This window comes from Rissa tridactyla, unplaced genomic scaffold, assembly GCF_028500815.1.
Source record: "Rissa tridactyla isolate bRisTri1 unplaced genomic scaffold, bRisTri1.patW.cur.20221130 scaffold_701, whole genome shotgun sequence".
Taxonomy (NCBI): Eukaryota; Metazoa; Chordata; class Aves; order Charadriiformes; family Laridae; genus Rissa; species Rissa tridactyla.
Genome location: NW_026529914.1, coordinates 854 through 25,663, shown reverse-complemented (window position 1 = coordinate 25,663; position 24,810 = coordinate 854). Strand labels below are relative to the sequence as shown.

The following is a 24,810-nucleotide window of genomic DNA, read 5'->3' as shown; positions in this document are numbered from 1 at the left end:
GGTTTTTTTTTGGTTGGATTTGGGTTTTTTTGGGGGGGGATTTGGGGGGGGATTTTGAAGGGAAGTTTTTGGGGTTTTTGGGTGGATTTTGGCTGGATTTGGGGTTTTTTGGGTGGATTTGGGGGTATTTTGGGGGGTTTTAGGGCTTTTTGGGTGGATTTGGGGGATTTTTTGGGTGGATTTTGGCGTTTTTGGGGTGGGTTTTGAGGTTTTTGGGTGGATTTCGGGGGGTTTTACGGCTTTTTGGGTGGATTTTGGCGTTTTCGGGGTGGGTTTTGAGGTTTTTGGGTGGATTTTGGGGGGTTTTACGGCTTTTTGGGTGGATTTGCGGGTTTTTTGGGTGGATTTTGGCATTTTCAGGGTGGGTTTTGAAGTTTTTGGGTGGATTTGGGGGGGTTTTAGGGCTTTTTGTGTGGATTTGGGGGTTTTTTTGGTGGATTTTGGCGTTTTTGGGGTGGGTTTTTGGGTGGATTTTGGGGGGGTTTTAGGGTTTTTTGGGGGGGATTTGGCGTTTTCTTCAGGGGGATTTGGGGGGGTTTGGGGGGGATTTTGGGGGTTTTTTTTTGATTTTGGGGTTTTGGGGCCTCCCCCCCCTTCCCCCCCTCCCCCGCTGCCGATGGCTCCGTCATTCCCGGGGGTATTCCCGGCAGACGTAGACGCGTTTCCCGTCGTAGTGGGGGGTGCGGAGGCAGCGCAGCAGGAAATGGCCCAGGTCGGGGGCAGAGATGACCCGGGAGGCGCCGGCGGCTCCCAGTGACACCCAGTAATCCCCAGTCAGAGGCCCCGAGCCTGGCAGCCGGAGAGCGGGACAACGGCGGGATAACGGTGGGATAATGGCGGGATAACGGGAGGGCGGGGAGAACGGGATAATGGGAGAACGTGGAGAGCGGGGCCCCCAGATACTGGGAGAATGGGAGAATGGGATACTGGGAGAATGGGATACTGGGATATCAGGGAGAGCGGCATAATGGGACACTGGGAGAATGGGATACTGGGATACGAGGGCGAGCGGGAGAACGGGACGTTGGGAGAACAGGATAGCAGGGAGAGCGGGATAATGGGACACTGGGAGAATGGGATACTGGGATACGAGGGCGAGCGGGAGAACGGGATATTGGGAGAACGGGATAGCAGGGAGAGCAGGATAATGGGAGAACGGGGAGAGCGGGGCATCCAGATACTGGGATACTGGGGGAACAGGATACTGGGAGAATGGGATACTGGGATACGAGGGCGAGCGGGAGAACGGGACGTTGGGAGAACGGGATAGCAGGGAGAGCGGGATAATGGGACACTGGGAGAATGGGATACTGGGATACGAGGGCGAGCGGGAGAACGGGATATTGGGAGAACGGGATAGCAGGGAGAGCAGGATAATGGGAGAACGGGGAGAGCGGGGCATCCAGATACTGGGATACTGGGGGAACAGGATACTGGGAGAATGGGATACTGGGATACCAGGGCGAGCGGGATAACGGGATACTGGGAGAACGGGAGAGCGGGGGAGAGCGGGATAATGGGAGAACGGGGCCCCCAGATACTGGGAGAATGGCATAATGGGATACCGGGATAAGGGGATACTGGGATAAAGGGATACTGGGAGAAGGGGATACTGGGAGAATGGGATACTGGGATACCAGGAAGAGCAGGATAATGGGATACTGGGATAATGGGATAGCGGGGAGAGCGGGATAATGGGAGAACGGGGAGAGCGGGGCATCCAGACACTGGGAGAGTGGGATACTGGGATACTGGGAGAAGGGGATACTGGGATACCAGGGCGAGCGGGATAACGGGATACTGGGAGAATGGGATAGCGGGATAATGGGAGAACGGGGAGAGCGGGGCACCCAGATAACGGGATAATGGGGAGGGTGGGATCCTGAGATAATGGGATAATGGAATAACAGGAGAATGGATACTGGGATAACAGAATACTGGGATAACGGGGTACTGGGATAATGGGATACTGGGATACCAGGGAGGGTGGGGCACCCAGATACTGGGATAATGGGGAGAGTGGGATCCTGAGAGAGTGGGATAATGGGGTACTGGGAAAAGCAGGATACTGGGGTACTGGGATGACGGAATAATGGGATACTGGGATACCAGGGAGAGTGGGATACTGGGAGAACAGGGAGGGCGGGGCACCCAGATACTGGGATAACGGGATAATTGGGAGGGCAGGATAACGGGATACTGGGATAATGTGGGATATGGGGTTAAACTGGGATACAGGGTAGAACAGGATACGGGGATAGACTGGGATACTGGGATAAGCTGGGCTATGGGGATAGGAGGGATACTGGGATAGAACGGGATATAATGGGATGGGGATTAAACTGGCATATGGGGCTAAACTGGGATACGGGGATAGAATGGGATACTGGGATAACGTGGGAGGGTGGTTAAACTGGGATACGGGGCTAAACTGGGATACAGAGATAGAATGGGGTACTGGGATAATGTGGGATACTGGGATTGGAGGGTTAAACTGGGATATAGGGCTAAACTGGGATACGGGGATAGAATGGGGTACTGGGATAAACTGGGATACTGGGATAGAATGGGATGGGGGGGTTAAACTGAGATACAGGGATAGAATGGGATACTGGGATAAACTGGGATTGGAGGCTTAAACTGGGATATGGGGATAGAATGGGATACTGGGATATGATGGGATGGGGGGGTTAAACTGGGATAGAGGGATAGAATGGGGTACTGGGATATGATGGGATGGGGGGTTAAAGTGGGATACGGGGATAGAACAGGATACTGGGATAAACTGGGCTATGGGGATAGGAGGGATACTGGGATAGAATGGGATAGAATGGGATGGGGGGGGGTTAAAACAGGGTAAAATCCTCCCTATTTGGGGTGGGGTTTTTTTGGGGGGTGGGTTTTTTGGGGGGGTGTATTTCTTGGGGGGGAGGGGTGTGCGCGCGTGTCGTCCTCGTCGTCTCCCCCACCACCACCCCCCCGCCACGTACCGTCGATGTGGGGGGGCACGACGTAGACACAGTCGAGCCCCGACTCCCGCAGGACGTGCTCCATGCGGATGTGGTCCTCGGTCACCGGCATCAGCCGGGGCGGCACCTTCTGGGGGTCCCACAGCAGGAACGCTGTGGGGGTGGGGGGGGTCAGAGTGTGGGGCCGACCCCCATATTTGGGGGGGGGGAACGGACATTTCGGGGCTGGGCGGGGGGGGAAGGCACCCACCTGAGAGGCAGGCAACCACCTTGCGGACGCCGTGGGTCTTCATGGCCGCCACGATGTTCTTGGTGCCCTCGGACATCACCGTGGTGGGGCCTGGAGGGAAGGGGGGGGATTGGGGGGTTAGGGGGCAGCCCCCCAGGTTTGGGGAGGGATAGGGGGCAGCCCCCCGAGGTTAGGGGAGGGATATGGGGCAGCTCCCCAAGTTTTGGGGTGGTTGGGGAGGGATACGGGGCAGCCCCCCAAGGTTAGGGGGCAGCCCCCAAAGTTTTGGGGTGATTGGGGAGGGATATGGGGCAGCCCCCCAAGTTTTGGGGTGGTTGGGGAGGGATACGGGGCAGCCCCCCGAGGTTTTGGATGGGGTCCCCAGGTTGTTGAGGAGTCGGGCTGTGGGTCCTCTGGGTGCCAGGGTCCCTGGGTGTCGGGGTGACAGGGTGTCAGGGTCCCCTGGGTGCCGGGGTCCCTTGGGTGTCAGGGTGATGGGGTCCCTGGGTGTCAGGGTCCCTTGGGTGAGGGGGTGTTGGGGTCCCTGGGTGTTGGGGTCTCCAGGGTGTCAGGGTGCTGAGGTCCCTGGGTGATGGGGTGCCAGGGTGATGGGGTGTCAGGGTGCCAGGGTCTCTGGGTGCTGGGGTCCCTTGGGTGAGGGGGTGATGGTGTTCCTGGGTGTTGGGGTGTCGGGGTCTCCAGGGTGTCAGGGTGTTGGGGTCCCTGGGTGTCAGGGTGCCGGGGTCCCTAGGTGTTGGGGTCCCTTGGGTGTTGAGGTGATGGAGTGTCAGGTGTCGGGGTGCCGGGGTCCCTGGTTGTCAGGGCCCCAGGGTGTCAGGGTGCCGGGGTCCCTGGGTGCCAGGGTGCTGGGGTGACAGGGTGTTGGGGTGCTGGGGTCCCTGGGTACCGGGGTCCCTTGGGTGATGGAGTGACAGGATGTCAGGATGTCGGGGTGCCAGGGTCCCTTGGGCGACAGGGTGATGGGGTGACAGGGTGTCAGGGTCCCTGGGTGATGGGATCCCTGGGTGTTGGGGTCCCCGGGTGTCGGGGTCCCTTGGGTGCCGTACCCAGGTCATCGCGGGTGCCCAGGAGGATGATGACGGCGTCCTGGTCCCTCACGGCTTCAGCCACGGCCGCGGGGTCCAGCACGTCGCCCACCACCACGCGCTGGGGGTCGCACTCGGGGGGCAGCCGGGCCCGGTCCCGCACCAGCACCGTCACTGTGTACCCTGGGCGGGACACACACACACAGCGCCCGGGACGCTGGGGGGGACACCCCCTGCCTGCCCCACGGCGGCTCTGCCAGCCCCACAGCGGCCCCATACAGCCCACAGGGGCTCTGCCTGGCCCCACATATGCCCCATACAGGCTCTTGCTGCCCCATAGAGGCATATGCCCTGTCTGCCCCATAGAGGCTCTATATGGCCCTTGCGAGCTCTGCCTACCCCATAGAGGCTCTATATGGCTCACAGGGGCTATGCTTGGCCCCACATATGCCCCACATATGCCCTGTCTGCACCACTGGGGGCTCTATATGGCCCATAGGGGCTCTGCCTGGCCCCACATGTGCCCTGTCTGCCCCATATAGGCTCTGCCTGCCCCAAAGGGGCTCTATATGGCCCATAGGGCCTCTGCCTGGCCCCACATATGGCCCATAGGGGCTCTGCCTGCCCCACAGAGGACCTGCATGCCCCACATGGGCTCTATCAGCCCCACATGGGCTCTATCAGCCCCCGACAGGCAGCGCCTGCCCCAGATAAGCTCTATCTGCCCCACACAGGCTGGGTCTGCCCCATATGGACCCAACGGGGGGGTTCTGCCCCACATACAGCCTCTATACAGCCTGGCCACGCTGGGTCTGCCCCACATAGGCTCTATATGGCCCCAACGGGGGCGGGGGGGGGGGGTCTGCCCCACATATAGGCTCTGTCTGCCCCACATATAGGCTCTGTCTGCCTCCCCTGTGCCCCCCTGCACCCCCCAGGGATCCCCATAACCCCAGACACCCCCAACCCCAGAGCCCCCCCTCCCAAACCCTAAGACCCCCCCAAGCCCCAGGGACTCCCCCCCGCAACGTCCCCCGTGGGTGGGTCCCTTGACCCCCGGCCAGTTCTGGGGTGCCCCCAAATTTCTCCCCCCGCCATGTCCCCCCCCACATCCCCCCCCTCCATGTCCCCCCCGTGTCACCCTTCTCATGTCCCCCCCTCTTGTCCCCCACCTCCATGTCCCCCCCATGTCCCCCCTCTCCATGTCCCCTCCATGTCCCCCCCCATGTCCCCCACCTCCATGGCCCCCCCCCCCATGTCCCCCCATGTCACCCCCATGTCCCCCCCCTCCATGTCCCCTCCATGTCCTCCCCATGCCTCCCCCTCCCTGTCCCCCCCCCGTACCCTCCTGCAGCGCCTGGCCCAGCGTGGGCCGCCCCGTTCGGCCGGTGGCCCCGAAGATGGCGACCTTCCTCACGGTGGCCATGGCGGGGTGGGGGGGGTGGTGGGGGACGACACACGGACAGGGACACACCGGCACCTCCTCGGGGCCACCACTCGCCACCGGCACCCGGCCACGCCCCCCCCAAGGGGAGGAGCCGCCCAAAGGCGCCGGGAACGGGGCGGGGTGGGGGGAAGAGTTGACACTCCCCGCCCCCCCCGCCCCGCCCCGTTCTACGGTACCGGAACGTAGGGGCCCGATCCGTGCCCCCCCCCATCCCGTCTATATGGTCCCGATCCATGTCCCCCCCCGGGTCCATACAGTCCCGGTCCGTGCCCCTCCCCCCTCCGGTCCATATGGTCCCAATCCGTGCCCCCCCCCGTCTATATGCTCCCAATCCATGTCCCTCCCCCCCCCGGTCCATATGGTCCCGCTCCATGCCCCTCCCCCCCCCCCCGCCGAATCTATATAATCCCGGTCTTTACCGTCCCGGTCCATAGGGCTCTCCCGATCCATGCCCCCCCCGGCCTGTGCCCCCCCCCCAGGTGTATACAGCCCCGGTCCATACAGTCCTGGTCCGTGCCCCCCCCCCGGGCCATAGGGGCCCGATCCGTGCCTCTCCCCGGTCCATACAGTCCCGCTCCTTGCCCCCCCCACCCCGGAATTTGGATCGTGAGGTGAAGTCTCCGTGCCCAAAGAGCAATTAAGGCTGGCTTTGCTCTCCCTTGGGCAACCCCGGGGCGAGGGGGGTGACGGCTGGGTCTGGCCATCACAGGGTACATAAATAACTGGGGGGGGTCTCGGGGAGCCGGGACAGCCCTGCTTTTCGTCAGCAGAGCCAGTAAAACGGAGAAAACAAGAGAGAACCTCGCGCAGCTCTCTGCGTCCCTGAGAAACAGCGCCTTTGCCTCGTGGCCCGCGAAAGCCACGTTCGAGTTGACGCCCCTGCACGCCCCCACGGTCACGCGAAACGTAAACGACCCCACAGCGCTCGGCTCTCCCCACCCAAACCACACCGCGCGGCGCCTAGGGGAGGGAAACCGCCTAACTCCGGGGAGAAAACGGCTGTTAAATTGGGAGAGAAGAAACTCAATAACCTGACGGAGGCAGTGGAAGGGCTGCGTTCTCTTCCTCCGCCCCAGGCCGGGACGCCGCGCCGGGTCACGCTGCGCCTTTCCCCCGCTGGGGAACGTCACCCCCGGCTTGTGGCGCTGTCGTCATTTTCGCCAGCGGTATTAACCTCAAGTAACCAGCGCTATTGTAGTCAGGGAATTTATCGACGGCACCCTCCAACCTGCGACCGTCGCTCCCAACGAAGTCACTGATTTCGATTATTTGCGAATCGGATTCGGTCAAAGTCCTTTGGTGGGACGCCGAGAGTAAATGAGCGAAAGTCCCGGGACTCTGGCAGGCAAATATCGAAACTACAGCCCTTTTAACGCGACACCCCCTCACGCTGAACACCCGCTCCCCTCGCTCCCCCCTCACACTGACACCCGCTCCCCTCACACCCTCCCTCCCATAGCCCCGCCATTCCCCCTCCGCACACCGTCCCGCACACCCCTCACACTGACACCCGCTCCCCTCGCTCCCCCCTCACACTGACACCCATTCCCCTCGCTCCCCCCTCACACTGACACCCGCTCCCCTCGCTCCCTCCTCACACTGACACCCGCTCCCCTCGCTCCCCCCTCACGCTGACACCCATTCCCCTCGCTCCCCCCACACTGACACCCATTCCCCTCGCTCCCCCCTCACACTGACACCCATTCCCCTCGCTCCCCCCACACTGACACCCATTCCCCTCGCTCCCCCCTCACGCTGACACCCATTCCCCTCGCTCCCCCCACACTGACACCCATTCCCCTCGCTCCCCCCTCACACTGACACCCGCTCCCCTCGCTCCCCTCACACTGACACCCATTCCCCTCGCTCCCCCCTCACACTGACACCCATTCCCCTCGCTCCCTCCTCACACTGACACCCGCTCCCCTCGCTCCCCCCTCACACTGACACCCGCTCCCCTCGCTCCCCCCCTCACGCTGACACCCGCTCCCCTCGCTCCCCCCACACTGACACCCATTCCCTTCACTCCCCCCTCACACTGACACCCATTCCCCTCGCTCCCCCCACACTGACACCCGCTCCCCTCACTCCCCTCACACCGACACCCGCTCCCCTCACGCTGACACCCGCTCTCCTCACTCCCCCCTCACACCGACACCCGCTCCCCTCACACGCTCCCTCCCACAGCCCCGCCATTCCCCCTCCGCACACCCCTTCTCTCCCCCGCGCTCCCGGCCCACGCGCGGCCCTCGCCCTCTCCCTCCCCTCCGCAAAATGGCGCCGCCCCTCCCTTCCCTCCCGCCACAGCCCGTCCCCGTCACCTGACGCCGCGCGCAGCCGCCACCGGTGCGCGGCGGGAAGGGCCGGGGAGGCGGCGGCGGCGGCGCTGTGGAGGGAGCCCCCGCTCTTCTCCTCGTCTCTTCAGGGACGGCCCCGCACGGGCGGCTGGAACCCCCCACCACCACCCCCCTTCCCCTCCGGGAGCGGCCCCGCGCTGGGGAGACGCTCTCCTCGGGGAAAGCCCCCGTCAACCCCCGGCCCGGCCGTCGGCAGCCTTCCTGCCGCGCCGGCAGCAGCGCTCCCCTCAGGGGATGGAGCCCCCGAACTCCGCCAAACCCAGCGCCGGGGTGGCCTCACAGCCCCCCGCCAGGAGGAGGAGGAGGAGGAGGCAGATCTGTGGTACTATTCTAGTGCTACTCTCTACTATTAGCGAGCGGACGCCTCGCCCCGTCTCGCAGGAGGCGGTTTTCCTCACAGGACCCAGCTTTTCCACCCGAAAGCTGCGCGCCGTGTTTACTTCCCTCCTGGCCCCCAGTTCCTCCTTCCCCCGGCTCTTGGCGTGAGAAGGGGCCAAGCGGTTTTGGCAGAAAATAAACCCCCTTTGTCGTTCTAACCGCTCCTCACGCAGGTGGGAGGCCAGGTTTAAATTCTGAGGGGTGCCCAATTCGCCACTAGGGGTCCAGTGGCGTTTAATAACGCATTAAACCGTTAACGATTTGGATGCGCTTTAAGGGCGGGCTGCGCCTTCAGTCCAGTCGTGCTCCACAAACCAGCGCGGCCACTCTCGAGCCTTTGGGTCGCTATTCGGTGAGAAACCGAGACGACCAGCTACTTAAAAAGGGCGGTTTGTTTACAGAACGGGTACATATATAGGTTCTTAGGATTGCCGGTGATAAATACCGGGGAAGAAAGGCTCATCCCATCGACCGACGCCAGAAATGGGTGATGGAATCATTCGCGACGGTGTCTTCCCCGGGTATCCCCCCTCTCTCGGCCTATTATTTTTATACCATTTGCTACCTTCGAGGTGGAGTTTGAGCGACGTCGGTCACGCGTGCGTTCACCGCGATTGGTGCAAAACTCTCTCGCTTCAGAACGAAAGGTGGAGTTTACGAGAAGCGCGGGGCGCAGGCGCCAGGAGGAGTGGTCGCGCCTCAGCGGCGGGTAGCCCTCGGGACGGAGGTGTGTTTTAGGTGTTATAAAATGAGCCAAGTTCGCGCCGATTTCCTCAAAATTCGACAAAACGTTGGCTCCCACTAGCCAGCAGGCGGCGAATTGGCAGCTTATCTGTTTCATGGCATCGTCCCCTTCCCGGATCTGCTATCCATCGTAAGGTAAAGCCACGGAATAACCGCATCCCGCCCCGGACCTCGCGTAGCTTCATGAGCATCCTTACTGGGGAGCCGCGGGTGTCGTATTCCTCACGCCGGCTGCGACCGTTTTCTACCTCCGAAGCCTCTCGATTTTAGACTTTCCCTTAACGCGCGAACAATGCGGTACTTTTGTATTTTTGGCCGATGTCGTCGTTATCCCATGCCCCGTCTTTGCCTTCCCACACGCTGCAAGGGACGGACTGTAAATTCCCTGCTGGGGGGCAGGAGGCCCTCCAAGCCTTCCATGGGACGCCTCGAACACCTGCAAGGAAATAAAGAACGCAGGCCTGGCCTTCGAAGAACTGAGAAGGCTCACGCTTCCGGCGCCTGAAAGTGGGGGAGACCTGACTTGTGAAGACGGGATCGTTCTGCCACTGGTGTGGTGAGCTCGCTCGGTCTCAGTTCTCCAGGCCGTTGTGGCCCACGAGTGCCCTTTGCTTCGTTATCCACGAAATGCATGCGAAAGCGCACGCCCCTGCATGCGCTAATGGAGATTATAGGGATCATGCTAAACGTGCGTGACTGTGGCACTCGTCTCTCCGCCCAAATCATGCTACACCTCACCCGGGAGAAGGGAGAAACCTGAGGCAAGGCTGTCCTCGGCATGGGGGGTGGACCCTGCTAATTCGGCAAACAGAAAAGGGGAAAATAAGTGCCCCTGGGAGGAACAAGGAAGAAACAATAGAAGGAAGACCGTGCCTGGGAAGATTCTTCCCAAAAAAGAAGATTGTGCCTGGGAAGATTCTTCCCAAGAACGAAGACCGTGCCTGGGAAAACTCTTCCCAAGAAAGAAGACGATGCCTGGGAAGACTCTTCCCAAGGAAGACCATGCCTGGGGAGACTCTTCCCAAGAAAGACCGTGCCTGGGAAGACTCTGCCCAAGGAAGAAGACCGTGCCGGGGAAGACTTCCCAAGGAAGAAGATGATGCCTGGGAAGACTCTTCCCAAGGAAGAAGACCGTGCCTGGGGAGACTCTTCCCAAGAAAGAAGACGATGCCTGGGAAGATTTTTCCAAGAAAGAAGATGACGATACCTGGGAAGATTCCCTGAGAACGACGCTGGCGCCAGGCCGGGTGAGCTCTTTCTCTCGGTCTTTTTCGCCGTCTTTTCCTTTCTCCATCCCTCATTTCTCTTTTCTCTCGGAATCGTTAAGTAAACGGTTGGGAGTCGCGAAGTAACGACCTGAAGTACCACCTTAAGTACCGCTGGCCATTAGTTGTCCCATCCCTGTTGCGAAGTAGCACAACGCACACCTCGCCGCTTGCCATGATTCGTTATGCCCCTAACCAATTAACGGGGGCTCGTTAAGACCTACGCTAACCATTTGGGGAAGCTAATAAAGGTTTCTGGATGGACCTCGGGATTTACCTCACCTTAGTCCGCGCCATTGAGAATTTACGAATCGGAAGCGGGACGTAACACACGCCAGCCTCCGTTTCGCCCTCCCCGAAAGGGCGACGCCACCTTTTCCGTGCATCCGTTTGTCCGTCGCTGCCTCGGACGTTTGACGGGGTCCGGCAGACGGGCAGCTAGGGGAGGTGCCCGCAGAAAAAGCTGAATTTTCCCGTTACTTCAACGCCGGCCGCGCGCCAAGGGAGAAGCGCTTCTGCAACGGGGACGCGTGTCCGGGGGATGGGGGATGCTCAGGGCGGTTTTTTAAGCGAGAGAGTCGCTAGAGACGAGTTGCGGCCTTTACGGCGTTTCCTTCGATCCTCTCCGCCGCTGGCGTGGGCCGCTGAGAACGAGTCGTTAACCCGAAGACGGGCGCCGCTGCTCGCTTTATAACCGGAAATAAAAGCTCTTTCTTTCCTACCGCCCTGCTGACTGCGGGAGAAAATTGTTAACCGCTGACCTTCTTGCTGCGTGAAAACAGTTGGTCGCTGAGCCGCTGTGGCGGAGGGCAATAACGAGGGGACGGGGAGGAGTAGCCCATCGCCAAGGGTGCAAGGACGAGAAGCGGTTCATGGCTGCGACATTCTTTGACATGTCAGCTCTGTTCTCCTGTTCCAATCGGGACGGAGCCGTGGCTGCTTCAAAGACCGTCCTTATCGTCATAGAATCGTAGGGTGGGAAGGGCTCTCTGGAGATCATCCCGTCCAACCCCCCGGCCAGAGCAGGGTCACCCAGAGCAGGTGGCACGGGAATCCGCCCAGGCGGGTTTGGGATGTCTCCAGAGACGGAGACTCCCCCACCTCTCTGGGCAGCCTGTGCCAGGGCTCTGCCACCCTCAAAGGTAAAGAAGTTCCTCCTCGTGTTTAGGTGGAGCTTCCCATGGTCAAGTTTGTGCCCGTTACCCCTTGTCCTGTCCCCGGGCACCACTGAGAAGAGCCTGGCCCCATCCTCCTGACACCCCCCCTTTCAGTATTTATAAACGTCGATAAGGTTCCCCCTCAGCTGTCTTTTTTCCAGCCTGAAGAGACCCAAATCCCTCGGCCTTTCTCCATCAGGGAGGTGTTGCAGTCCCCTCGGCATCTTGGTAGCCCTTTGTTGTCCCCTCTCCAGCCGTTCCCTGTCCCTCTTGACCCGGGGAGCCCAGAACTGGACCCACAACTCCAGGTGCGGCCTCCCCAGGGCAGCGCAGAGGGGGAGGATGACCTCCCTCCACCCGCTGGCCACGCTCTTCTTGATGCCCCCCAAGATGCCATTGGCCTTCTCGGCCACCAGGGCCCATCGCACGACCTTCCGGTGTGTCAGTCACCCCCACCCCCCCCCCAGCTTTGTGTCATGGGCCAACACGCTTGAGGGTGTGCTCTTGTCCCTTCAGCCAGGTCATCGATGAATCCATCGAAGAGGACTGGACCCAGGTACTGACCCCTGGGGAACACCGCTCATCGCTGACCTTCAACGAGACTCCGTGCCCCTGATCACCACCCTCTGAGCTCTGTCTTTTAACCAGTTTCCTATCCACCTTCTTGTCCGTTTGTCTCTTCCTGAGCTTCCCTAGGAGGACGCTGTGGGAGACGGTGTTGAACGCCCCGCTGAAGTCAAGGTAGACCCCATCAACCGCCCTCCCCTCATCTCTCCGTCCATCAAGAAGTCGGCAAACTATTGTTGTCCTCAAGAAGTCGGCAAATTGTCATCCATCAAGAAGTTGGCAAACTATTGTTGTCCTCAAGAAGTCAGCAAATTGTCATCCTCGAGAAGTCGGCAAATTATCGTCCTTGAGAAGTCGGCAAATTATCATCCATCAAGAAGTCAGCAAACTATCGTTGTCCTCAAGAAGTCAGCAAATTGTCATCCTCAAGAAGTCGGCAAATTATCATCCTCAAGAATTTGGCAAACTATTGTCGTCCTCAAGAAGTCGGCAAACTGTCGTCCTCAAGAAGTCGGCAAACTGTCGTCCTCAAGAAGTCGGCAAATTGTCATCCTCAAGAAGTCGGCAAACTATTATTGTCCTCAAGAATTCGGCAAACTGTTATCGTCCGTCAAGAAGTCGGCAAATTATCGTCCTCAAGAAGTCGGCACATTATCGTCCTCAAGAAGTCGGCAAACTGTTATCATCCTCAAGAAGTTGGCAAACTTCCGGCAAACTTCTCCTCTCCTGCCACGGCTCAAGAAGACAACGGGAGGAAGGGTCTCCTCACCCCAAACGACCCCCGAGGAACCCGCACCGAGTGTCTCGCAGACGCCGCGAAACTTCACGGGCGGGCGGCGCCGTGGAGGCTCTTCGGTCGCCCCGAGGGATGCGGGAAGCCTGGCTGGAGTTACGGATTACGGAGGCATAACGGTGGGAATCTTTTGCCTAGAAATAAGGGGGGGGGGGAATAGCCCCGGGGAAGGGGCGTCAGGTTTGTGGCTTCTCCCCCCAGCGCCCCACAGCGGATAAACAACCCCAGAGCGGCCCCATACAGCCCACAGGGGCTCTGCCTGGCCCCACGTATGGTCCCACAGATGCCCTGTCTGCCCCATATAGGTCCTGCCTGCCCCACAGGAGCCCTGCCTGCCCCATAGCAGCCCCATACAGCCCACAGGGGCTCTGCCTGGCCCCACATATGTCCTGTCTGCCCCATATAGGCCCTGCCTGCCCCATAGCGGCCCCATACAGCCCACAGGGGCTCTGCCTGGCCCCACATATGTCCCACATATGCCCTGTCTGCCCCGCAGCAGCCCTGCCTGCCCCATAGCAGCCCCATACAGCCCACAGGGGCTCTGCCTGGCCCCACATATGTCCTGTCTGCCCCATATAGGCCCTGCCTGCCCCATAGCGGCCCCATACAGCCCACAGGGGCTCTGCCTGGCCCCACATATGTCCCATATATGCCCTGTCTGCCCCATATAGGCCCTGCCTGCCCCATAGTGGCCCCATACAGCCCAGAGGGGCTCTGCCTGGCCCCACATATGTCCCATATATGCCCTGTCTGCCCCATATAGGCCCTGCCTGCCCCATAGTGGCCCCATACAGCCCAGAGGGGCTCTGCCTGGCCCCACGCGTGTCCCACATATGCCCTGCCTGCCCCATAGCAGCCCTGCCTGCCCCATAGCGGCCCCATACAGCCCATAGGGGCTCTGCCTGGCCCCATGTATGTCCCACATATGCCCTGTCTGCCCCATACAGGCTCTGCCTGCCCCATAGCAGCCCCATGGACCCCCCCTCTGTGACCCCCCCCAACCCCCCCCATAACCCCACTAACACCCCCCCAAACCCCAAGCCCCCCCCCCCCCCCAAACTATCAGCCCCCCCCCCCCCAACCCCAGAGACCCCCCCGGGGGGGTCCCTTGACCCCTGGCCAGTTCCGGGGTGCAGTGGGGGGGTACCCCCTCCATGTCCTCCCCCCGTGCCCCCCCCGATCCATAAGGTCCCCATCTGTGCCCCCCCGCTCCATAGGGTCCTCATCTGCGTGTCCCCCCCGCGATCCACAGGGTCCCGATCCCTCCCCCCCCCCCCCCCCCGCGATCCATAGGGTCCCCATCCGTGCCCTCCCCCCGTTCCGTGCCCCCCCCGCCCCGCTCCATAGGGTCCCGGTCCATGACTCCCCCATCCCGCTCCGTGCCCCCCCCCCCCGGTCTATACCATCCCCATCCGTGTCCCCCCCTCCCCCGGTCTGTGCCCCCCCCCTCCCCGGTCTATACCATCCCGCTCCGTGGCCCCCCCCGCTCCATACGGTCCCGCTCCGTGCCCCCATCCCTCCCCCGCCGCAGTTTCGGGACCCGGGGGGACTCCGCCGGTGGCGGGGGGGGGGCGGGGGGGGGCGACGCACGGCGGGGGGGGGGGGGAGGGACGTGGCGGGGCGGGGGCGGGGCCGGGCGGCGGCGCTCGCTCCCGTGCGCAGGGAGAACCGGGCCCGGGCGGTACCGACCCTCCCCCCTTCCCCCCCCCCCGCCCCCCCCACGGCACGGTGAGACCCCCCCCGGCATCACCGACCCCCCATCATCATCATCCCCCCCCCCCTCCATCATCCCCCCCCTCCCCGGCATCAGCATCCACCCTCCCGACATCATCTTCCCACCCCCCCCGGCATCATCATCCCTCCCCCCGGCATTATCCTCCCCCCCCCCATCCTCATCATGCCCCCCCCCATCGTCCCCCCCCCCCCCCCAACACCGTCCCCCCCCCCAGCATCCCCCCCCCAGCATCCCCCCCCCAGCATCCCCCCATCCCTCCGGTCCTGGTGGCCGTGAACCGGGTGGGGGGGGGGGTGGTGTGTTTCTCGGTACCGCGGGGGGGGGGGCGGGGGGGGAACGACAGCCCCGGGGGGGGTCCCCGCTGCGTGTCCGCGGGGGGGCCCCGGTGCGGTGCCGGGGTCCCTCAAGGTGACCGGCGGGAGGGGCCCGATCCTGCTGCGGCCGAAGGGGGGGGGGCGGGGGGGCTGGGGGGGGGAGTGCAGGGGATGCTACAAGGGGGATGCTGGGGGGGCTCCATGGGGTGCTGGGGGGGTTATGGGGATGTTGGGGGGGTTACATGGGGTGCTGGGGGGGCTTATGGGGGTGCTGGGGGGGCTCCATGGGGCGCTGGGGGGGCTTATGGGGATGTTGGGAGGGGTTACATGGCGTGCTGGGGGCGTTATGGGGGCGCTGGGGGGGCTCTATGGGGTGCTGGGGGGTTTATGGGGGTGCTGGGGGGGCTCCATGGGGTGCTGGGGGGGGGGGCCCTCTGCAGGGGATGCTATAGGGGGGCTGCAGAGGGGTGGGGGTTCTATAGGGGGTGCTGGGGGGGTGTTATAGGGGTGCTGGGGGGGCTCTATGGGGTGCTGGGGGGGTTATGGGGGTGCTAGGGGGGTGGGCTGTGCAGGGGATGCTATAGGGGGGCTGCAGGGGGGTGGGGGGGATTATAGGGGAGTCACTGGGGTGCTGGGGGGCCTATAAGGGGTGCTGGGGGGGCTCTATGGGGTGCTGGGGGTTGCTGGGGGGGCTCTATGGGGGGCTGGGGGGGTTACAGAGGTCCTGGGGGACTTTTTGGGGGGCTGGGGGGGGCTGCAGGGGGTGCTGGGGGGGTCACAGGGGTGCTGGGGGGGTTATGGGGATGCCGGGGGGGTCAGTGGGGGTGCTGGGGGGTGTTATGGGGGGAGTGGGGTCACAGGGGTGCTGGGGGAGTCACTGTGGGGGGCTCTATGGGGTGCTGGGGGGGTTATGGGGATGCTGGGGGGCTCAGGGGGGCCTGTATAGGGTTTGGGGGGGGGTTATGGGGTCCTGGGGCATTCTATGGGGTGCTGGGGGGGGGTTATAGGGGTGCTGGGGGGACTCTGTGGGGTGCTGGGGGGGTCACAGGGGCTGCTGGGGGTATTATATGGGGTGCTGGGGGGGGGGGCTGCAGGGAGTTCCTGGGGGGGGTTACATGGGGTGCTGGGGGGGGTTATGGGGATGGCGGGGGGGTCACAGGGGTGCTGGGGGGTCACTGTGGGGGGCTCTATTGGGTGCTGGGGGGGTTATGGGGATGCTGGGGGTCTTGGGGGGGCCTGTATAGGGTTCGGGGGGGGTTATGGGGTCCTGGGGCATTCTATGGGGTGCTGGGGGGGTTATGGGGTTGCTGGGGGGGGTCACAGGGGTGCTGGGGGGGTCACTGCAGGGGCCTCTATGGGGTGCTGGGGGGGTTATGGGGGTGCCGGGGGGAGCTCCGTGCTCTCCTGACTCAGCGTCCCCCCCCCCCCGCCCCCAACCCGGGCCCCGGCACCTTCCAGGGCAGCTCCAGGAGCAGCTTTCCCCCCCCACCCCACACGCGTGTGCGTGTGTGACCCCCCCCCCCTCCCCCCCAGTCGTCCCCCCCCCCAACCCCAGCCCCATGGCGGCGGCCGAGGTGGCCACCATGGAGCAGCAGAACAACAACTGGGAAGGGCCCGAGCCCCGGGGCTGGGACGACCCCAAGCTCTTCGAGTGCTCCCGCATCAAGGCTTTGGCCGGTAGGTCCCACCCCCACCCCTCTACCCCCCCCATCCCGCCATGGGTGACCCCCACCCACCCACTGACCCTCCCCCCCCGCCCCCTGGCAGAGGAGCGGGACGCGGTGCAGAAGAAGACCTTCACCAAGTGGGTGAACGCCCACCTGGCCCGTGTCTCCTGCCGCATCGGGGACCTCTATGCCGACCTGCGCGACGGCTACGTCCTCACCCGCCTGCTGGAGGTGCTCTCCGGGGAGCAACTGGTGAGGGACGGCACCTCCCACCCACCACCATCCACCACCGTACTGGGAGGAGCTGGGACCTCCCCGTCACCACCACCAGGTCCCATCTACCACCGGGTCACGATGACCCAGAACCTTCCTGTCACCACCACCACCACCACCAGCCAGGTTCCATCTACCACCGCGTTGGGTTGAGCTGGGACCTCCCTGTCACCACCACCATCACCCACGTCCCACCCACCGCCACACTGGGATGGGTTGGGACCTCTCCACCACCACCGCTAGGTTCCATCTACCACCATACTAGGATGAGTTGGGACCTCTCCATCACCACCACCATCACCCACGTCCCATCCACCGCCACACTGGGATGGGTTGGGACCTCTCCACCACCACCACCATCACTCACATCCCATCTACCACCATACTGGGATGAGCTGGGACCTTCCCATCACCACCACCACCCCCCACGTCCCACCTACCACCATACTGGGTTGAGCTGGGACCTCCCCATCACCACCACCATCACCCACGTCCCACCTACCACCATACTGGGATGAGCTGGGACTTCCCCGTTACCACCACCAGGTCCCACCTACCACCAGGGTGGGCTGAGGTGGGACCTTCCCATCACCACCACCACCCCCCCGGTCCTATCTACCACCGTACTGGGATGAGCTGGGCACCTCCCTGTCATCACCACCACCCCCCAGATCGCATCGACCACCAGCTTGCAATGACCCAGGATGTCTCCACCACCACCGTCACCCATGTCCCATCTACCACTGGGTTGGGTTGAGCTGGGACCTCCCCGCCACCACCCATGTCCCATCTGCCACCAGGTCGTGATGACCTCAGATGTCCCCATCACCACCCCCACCCCATGCAAAGGGTGCTCGCAGGTCCCATCCACCTCCAGTTTGTGAGCTGGATGGGAGGACCTTCTTGGCGGTGGGGGTGGACCTTCTTGGCGGTGGGGGTGACGAGTGTGGGTGTCTCCGTCAGCCCAAGCCGACGCGGGGCCGGATGCGGATCCACTCCTTGGAGAACGTGGACAAGGCATTGCAGTTCCTCAAGGAGCAACGGGTCCACCTGGAGAACGTGGGCTCCCACGACATCGTGGATGGCAACCACCGTCTCACCCTCGGCCTCATCTGGACCATCATCCTCCGCTTCCAGGTAGCGGGGCGGGGTTGTTCCCCTGCCGGGGACGCTGTCCCCACGCCAGGACCCCGCCGTGCGTCAGTGCCCCCTGGCTTTCCCCAGATCCAGGTGATCAAGATCAAGACCGAAGACAACCGGGAGACGCGTTCGGCCAAGGACGCTCTTCTGCTCTGGTGCCAGATGAAGACGGCAGGGTGAGCAGTGACCCCCAGAGCTGGGATGGACGAGGGATGGACCCCCCCATGGATGGAGGACGGATCCCTCACCCTGTGATCCCCAACTTTTCCCCACAGCTACCCCGAGGTGAACATCCAGAACTTCACCACCAGCTGGAGGGATGGGTTGGCCTTCAACGCGCTCATCCACAAGCACAGGTCCACCGTGGGGGGACAGTAAGGGGGGGAGCAACCCGGACGCCTGGGTCCCCTCTGTGGGGTGGGGGGCTGGAAGCGGCTGTGTCCCGCTTGCAGGCCGGACCTCATCGACTTCCACAAGTTGACCAAGTCCAACGCAACCTACAACCTTCAACAAGCCTTCAACACGGCCGAGCAGCAGCTGGGGCTCAGCAAGCTGCTGGACCCCGAGGGTAGGGACGGGACAAGATGGGGGGGGGGGGTTTGTCCGTCCGTCCGTCCATCTGTCTGTCCGCATGGGGTGGGGCATCTCCACCCCTCCAGCTAATTGCTCTCAGCTTCGTTTTCCACCTTGGAAGGATTTTGGCGGGGTGGGGTCAAGGTTGAGGGGAGCAACCTGGGGTTGGGGATGGGCTTTGCTGGACCAGGGCTGGTGGTCGGGGGGGGGGGACGACTCTGGGGAACCGGGGGGAGGGAGGGGGAATTCGGGGACCGATGTTTCACATCCCCCCCCCCCCCTCACCTCTAGACGTCAACATGGAGGACCCCGATGAGAAGTCCATCATCACCTACGTGGTGTCCTTCTACCACTACTTCTCCAAGATGAAGGCGCTAGCGGTGGAGGGGAAGCGCATCGGGAAGGTGGGGTTTGGCCCACGCTCTGTGGGTCGGTGGGTTGCCCCATCCCTTGGCCCATGGTGTGCCCCATCCCTTGGCCCATGGTGTTCCCCATCCTTTGCTCCATGGGGTGCCCCATCCTTTGCTCCATGGGTTGTCCCACCCCTTGGTCTGTGGGGTGCCCCATCCTTTGCTCCATGGGGTGTTCTATCCCTTGGTCCGTGGGGTGCCCCATCCCTGGCTCCGTGGGGTGCCCCATCCTTTGGTTCATGGGTTGTCCCATCCCTTGGTCCATGGGGTGCCCCATCCTTTGCTCCATGGGGTGTCCTATCCCTTGGTCCATGGTGTTCTCCATCCTTTGGTCTATGGGTTGTCCCATCCCTTGGTCCATGGGGTGCCCCATCCTTGCTCCATGGGGTGCCCCATCCTTTGCTCCATGCATAGTCCCATCCTTTGCTCTGTGGGTTGTCCCATCCTTTGGTCCATGGGTTGTCCCATCCTTTGGTCCATGGGATGTCCCATCCCTGGCTCCATGGGGTGCCCCATCCTTTGCTCCATGGGGTGCCCCATCCTTTGGTCCATGGGTTGTCCCATCCCTTGGTCCATGGGGTGCCGCATCCTTTGCTCCGTGGGATGTCCTATCCTTTGCTCCGTGGGATGTCCCATCTCTCACTGCACGGGGCGCCAGGATAGGGCCGTGCCGGTCTCTGGAGGGGCCGGACCGAGGAGGTGGCACCTCCGGCCACCCCTCGTTGCTCCAGGGGCTTCCGTGGGACACAGCCCTGAGCCGTGCCGGCGCCCCACCCCTCTCCCCCAGGTTCTGGATCAAGCCATGGAGATCGAGGCCATCATCGAGCGGTACGAGGCGCTGGCAGCCGAGCTGCTGGCCTGGATCCAGCACACCATCGCCATCATCGGCAACCAGAAGTTCGCCAACTCCCTCACCGGGGTCCAGCAGCAGCTCCAAGCCTTCACCGCCTTCTGCACCCTGGAGAAACCTGTCAAGTGAGCACCTCCTGGGGTGGGGAGGACAACCACGGGGGGCGGGGGGAGAAGCCGTGACCGTATCCTGACCTGGCGCTGCCACCCCCTAGGTTCCAGGAGAAGGGGAACCTGGAGGTCCTGCTCTTCACCATCCAGAGCAAACTCCGGGCCAACAACCGCAAACTCTATGTCCCCAGCGAGGGCAAGAGCATCTCTGACATCAACAAGGTGCTGGTGGGACGGGGGTGGCATCTCCGTGCCAGGGGAACCCCGAGAAGGGGTGGGGACCCCCTCGGTGAGCCCGATGTCCCACCCCTCAGGCTTGGACCTGCTTGGAGAAGGCAGAGCATGAGCGGGAGGTGGCGTTGCGCAACGAGTTGATCCGGCAGGAGAAGCTGGAGCTGTTGGCCCAACGTTTTGACCACAAGGCTGTCATGAGAGAGACGTGGCTGAACGAGAACCAACGCCTGGTCTCCCAGGTGGGACGGGGTGGGGGCTCGGTGGGGACCCCCCCCACCCTGGGGCGGGATGCCTGGGTCCTCTCCCTGGCCCGGGGGGGTGGTGAGAACCCCAACGCTTGGGTGGTGGGATCTCCAGTCTTGCCTCGTTGGGCTCCCTCGTTGACCACGGTGGGGGGGACTACCCTGATGCCATCTCCCCCCAACCCCAGGACAACTTTGGCTACGACCTGCCGGCGGTGGAGGCCGCCATGAAGAAGCACGAGGCCATCGAGGCCGACATCTCCTCCTACCAAGAGCGCATCCAAGTGGTGGTGGAGCTGGCCCTGGAGATGGAGTCCGAGGGCTACTACGACACCAAACGCATCAGCGCCCAGAAGGACAACATCCTGCGGCAGTGGGGGCTCTTGACCGAACTGGTCTGCGCCCGCCGTGCCCGTCTGGAGCAGAACTTAGCCCTACAGAAGATCTTCCAGGAGATGGTCTATATGATTGACTGGATGGAGGAGATGCAGGTAGAGCTGGAGGCCTGGTGGGTCCCGGGTTCTCCCCATGGAGGACACGGTGGGAAGCTCCAGCCCCTCCCCGCCGTGGTCTCGTGTCCCTTCCCCAGGTGTTGCTGGTCTCCAAGGATTTGGGGAAGCATCTTCTGGAGGTTGAGGACCTGCTGCAGAAGCACGGGCTGCTGGAGGCCGACATCTCCGCCCAGACTGAGCGGGTGCAGGCCCTCAACGCCGCTGCGCTCAAGTTCTCCGAGCTGGAGGGTAACGTGGGGCACCGGGAGGGGCACCGCCAAGACTGGGAGATGCTTGGCCTTGGGAGTGGTCAACCAAGGTCTTCGGGGCGCTGTAGACCATCTCCGCTAAGAGCTGGTTCTCTTGGTCCAGGCTACCAACCCTGTGACCCCCAGATCATCTGCAACCGGGTCAACCACGTCCAGACCTGCCTGGAGGAACTGGGGGAACTGGCGGGCAAGAGACGCAAGGAACTGGAGGACTCTCGCCAGCTCTGGGCCTTCTTTCAGGAGATGGAGGAGGCCGAGGCATGGATCCGTGAGAAGGAGCAGATCTTGGCCGCCAAGACGTGCGGCCGGGACCTGAGCAGCGTCTTGACCTTGACCAACAAGCACAAGAGCATGCTGGGCGAACTGGGCAGCCGCCGGGCGCTCTTGCACCAGACCATGAAGAGGGGCGAGCAGATCTTGGCCAAGAAACGCTTCAGCCCCGGTGGGATCCAGGAGAAGATGCGGGAGGTTCGCCTCCGCTGGAAGAAGCTGGAGGAGGTGACGGGGTTGCACCAACAGCGGTTGCAGGAGGCCCTCAACTTCTTCCAGTTCAGCGCCGAGACGGACGACTTGGTGGCCTGGTTGCAGGACACCTACCGCATCGTCTCCAGCGATGACTTTGGCCATGATGACTATTCCACCCAAGCTCTTCTGCGGAAGCACCGGGCGGTGGTGGAAGAGGTGGAGAAGCACCGGGCGGCCGTCTTGGCCCTTCGGAAGCAGTTGGCTCTTCTGGCACCCGAACACCGTCAAGGGGTTGACGTGCAGATCCGGGTGGTGGAGGTGGAGCAGCTCTACGGGGAGGTGGCCGAGGTGGCCGTCCTACGGCAGCAGTGGTTGCAGGATGCCTTGGCCGTCTACCGTATGTTCAGCGAGGTCCACGCCTGCGAGGTCTGGGTGGATGAGAAGGAGCAGTGGTTGGAGAGGATGGAGGTGCCGGAGGAGCTGGATGAGGTTGAGGTGGTCCAACATAGGTGTGTGGGGTGGAGTGGGGAAGGGGGCCGGATGCCCGGGTCCCTTGTCCCAGGGTGGACCTCGCGGCTCACATCTCCCCAGGTTTGAGAGCCTGGACCAGGAGATGAACAGCGTCATGGGACGGATCCTGGATGTCAACCAGGTGGTGCAGCAGTTGGTGGATGGGGGCCACCCCAGCTCGGAGGAGGTCCGCTCCTGCCAGGACCACCTCAACAGCAGGTATGGGTGTGGGGAGGGGGCCAAGCTGTGGGGCCAAGTCCCTCCTGGTGGTCTGTGATGCCCAAGGTGGACCTCACCCCGCTTGGGGGCTCCTCGTTGGGGGGAACCAGCTGTGGGGCTGCTTGTAGACCCCAAGCCTGTGGTTCTCCCAGCCTGGTGGGATGTCCCCATGGAGCCAAGTTCTCCAGTGCTATGGTCCAAACCCATCCTGGGAGTCCACAATGCCCAAGGTGGACCTCACCCCACTTGGGGCCTCCTTGTTTGGGGGAACCATCTGTGGGGCTGCTTGTAGACCCCAAGCCTGTGGTTCTCCCAACCTGGTGGGACGTCCCTATGGGGTCCAGCTCTCCAGTGCCATTGGCCAAACCCATCCCGGGGGTCCATAATCCTCAAGATGGACCTCACCCCACTTGGGGGCTCCTCATTGGAGGGAACCATCTGTGGAGCTGCTCGTAGACCCCAATCCTGTGGTTCTCCCAACGTGGTGGGACGTCCCTGTGGGGTCCAGCTCTCCAGTGCCATGGACCAAACCCATCCTGGGAGTCCACAGTGTCCAAGGTGGACCCCATGCTGGTGGCAACGCGTGGTGCAGAGTTCCATCCTGGTCTTGTCCCACCTCCATCCCCAGGTGGAACCGGGTGGTGGAGCTGGTGGAACGCAAGAAGAGCCAACTCAGCTCCGTCCTGAAGATCCAGAACTACCTGCTGGAGTGCAGTGAGATGAAGGCGCAGGTGCGGGAGAAGAGAAAAGCCATCGAAGCCACGCAATCGGGCAGCGGCGACCTGGGCGGCGTCTTGGCCTTGCAACGTCGCCTCTCCACCATGGAGGCCGCTTTGGTGGTCTTGGAACCTCGGTTGGTGGAGCTTCAACAGGAAGGCGAAGCTTTGGCCGCCTCCCACCCTGGGAGGGCCCTGGAGATCCTGCTGCCCTTCGAGCAGATCAGCGAAGAGTGGGAGGCCCTCAAGAGGGCGCTCCAAGGTTGCGAGGACTCTTTGACCATCGCCGGCCGCTTGCAACAGTTCATCCAAGACTTGGACAACTTCCTCGGTTGGTTGGTGAAGACCCAAGCGGCCGTTGCTTGCCAGGAGGTGCCCGATAGCTTGAGCGAAGCCGAGAGGTTGCTGAACCACCACGCGGCCCTCAAGGAGGAAATCAACGGCTACGAGGAGGACTACGCCAAGATCCAAGCGGCCAGCGACCTCCTGGCCTTGGAGGAGATGGAGGTGCCCTACCTCTCCTTGCAGCAGTGGTTGCAGAAGCTGGACGCGGGTTGGGGCAAGTTGTTGCAGAGCTGGGAGACGCGGCGGGAGGTGCTGGTGCAATCGCACGTCTTCCACCTCTTCCTGCGGGACGTCCAACAATGCCAGACCAGCCTCTACAACCAGGTAAAGACGGGCGGGAGAAGGTCCGGCTTGACCACCCACTTGGAGTTGGGGAGCGAGGAGAAGAACGGAGAGGACCGACGCCGACGTCTCCTCCTGTCCCTTCTCCAGGAGTCCGCCCTGGTCCACGCCGAGCTGCCCGACACGGTGGAAGGGGTCACCAACGCCATCAAGAAGCACAAGGACTTCACCACCACCATGGAGCTCAACCTGCAGAAGATCCAACAGACCCTCCAAGCCGGCGAGAGCCTCCAACGGCAGGGCAACCTCTACAGCGACCGCGTGGCCCAGGAGATGGAGGGGCTTCGCACCAAGTAGGTGGCCGGGATGGCAACGCCTTGACCCCCACCCTGACACTCAAGACCCGCCCCCCCCCACCTCCCCCCAGCACCCAGGACCACCCCCCACCCCCCCCCCCGGGACAATGATGGAGATGGATCTGCTGGGGCCTCCTCCCCACGGCCGACGGGGCGCACACAATGCCGTGCCTCAGTTTCCCCCTTGGGTTAATTTGCTTGACGAGGGGGTGGAGTGGGGTTAATTAGGTGCTTAATTAGGGTTCCGGGGGTGGGGGGGGTGGGGGGGCGGGGGGGGGGGGTGTCAAGGATGAGATGGACATCCCCCCCCCCCGCCCCCGCCCCCCGCAGGAGCCACCGCAACTACGAGCTGGCCCAGGAGTGGATGCAGCGGCTCAAGGACCATCTGGAGCTCCAGCGGTTCCTCCAGAACTGCCGGGAGGTGGGACCCGGACCCCCGACCCCCACCCCTCTGACCCCCCCCCAACCTCTGACACCCCCCCCCAACCCCTGATGCCCCCCCAAATTACCCATGGAGGAGGGGGGGTTGGGTGCTGAGATGGGTGCGGGGGCTTGGTAGGAGGTGGGATGGGTGCTGCTGGTGGCACCCCACGCTGGTGTCACCCCACGTCGGTGTCACCATCCTTGGGGGGGTCTGGATGGCTTTGGGGGGGTGGA

At 63.0% G+C, this 24,810-nt stretch overlaps 2 protein-coding genes across 2 annotated transcripts; one reads left to right on the top strand and one right to left on the bottom strand.

Moving 5' to 3' along the window:
- Positions 1 to 353: 353 nt before the first annotated feature.
- BLVRB (biliverdin reductase B) lies at positions 354 to 5,780 on the bottom strand. The gene is made up of 5 exons (XM_054187742.1): positions 5,589 to 5,780; positions 4,266 to 4,427; positions 3,220 to 3,309; positions 2,991 to 3,122; positions 354 to 789 (listed from the first exon to the last, which is right to left on the bottom strand). Exons 1-5 carry the CDS (start codon positions 5,668 to 5,670, stop codon positions 626 to 628), a joined length of 630 nt encoding a protein of 209 aa, XP_054043717.1. The 5' UTR covers positions 5,671 to 5,780; the 3' UTR covers positions 354 to 625.
- A 10,780-nt stretch (positions 5,781 to 16,560) lies between these two features.
- On the top strand, positions 16,561 to 24,574 carry SPTBN4 (spectrin beta, non-erythrocytic 4; the record flags this gene model as incomplete). Its single annotated transcript, XM_054187741.1, has 17 exons — positions 16,561 to 16,678; positions 16,769 to 16,920; positions 17,905 to 18,078; positions 18,166 to 18,257; positions 18,357 to 18,437; positions 18,534 to 18,649; positions 18,946 to 19,058; positions 19,852 to 20,039; positions 20,129 to 20,246; positions 20,339 to 20,497; positions 20,689 to 20,991; positions 21,090 to 21,240; positions 21,364 to 22,234; positions 22,317 to 22,454; positions 23,083 to 23,839; positions 23,948 to 24,150; positions 24,484 to 24,574. Coding segments are annotated over exons 1-17 (3,825 nt in total), but the record flags the coding sequence as incomplete, so codon positions are not given.
- Positions 24,575 to 24,810: the final 236 nt, after the last annotated feature.

Coding starts and splice junctions, on each gene's coding strand:
- BLVRB (XM_054187742.1), bottom strand. CDS start 5,670: ATGGCCACCGTGAGGAAGGTCGCCATCTTCGGGGCCACCGGCCGAACG. Junction 3,310..4,265: donor GGGCACCCGCGATGACCTGG/GTACGGCACCCA, acceptor CCTTCCCTCCAG/GCCCCACCACGGTGATGTCC. Junction 3,123..3,219: donor GGTGGTTGCCTGCCTCTCAG/GTGGGTGCCTTC, acceptor CCACCCCCACAG/CGTTCCTGCTGTGGGACCCC.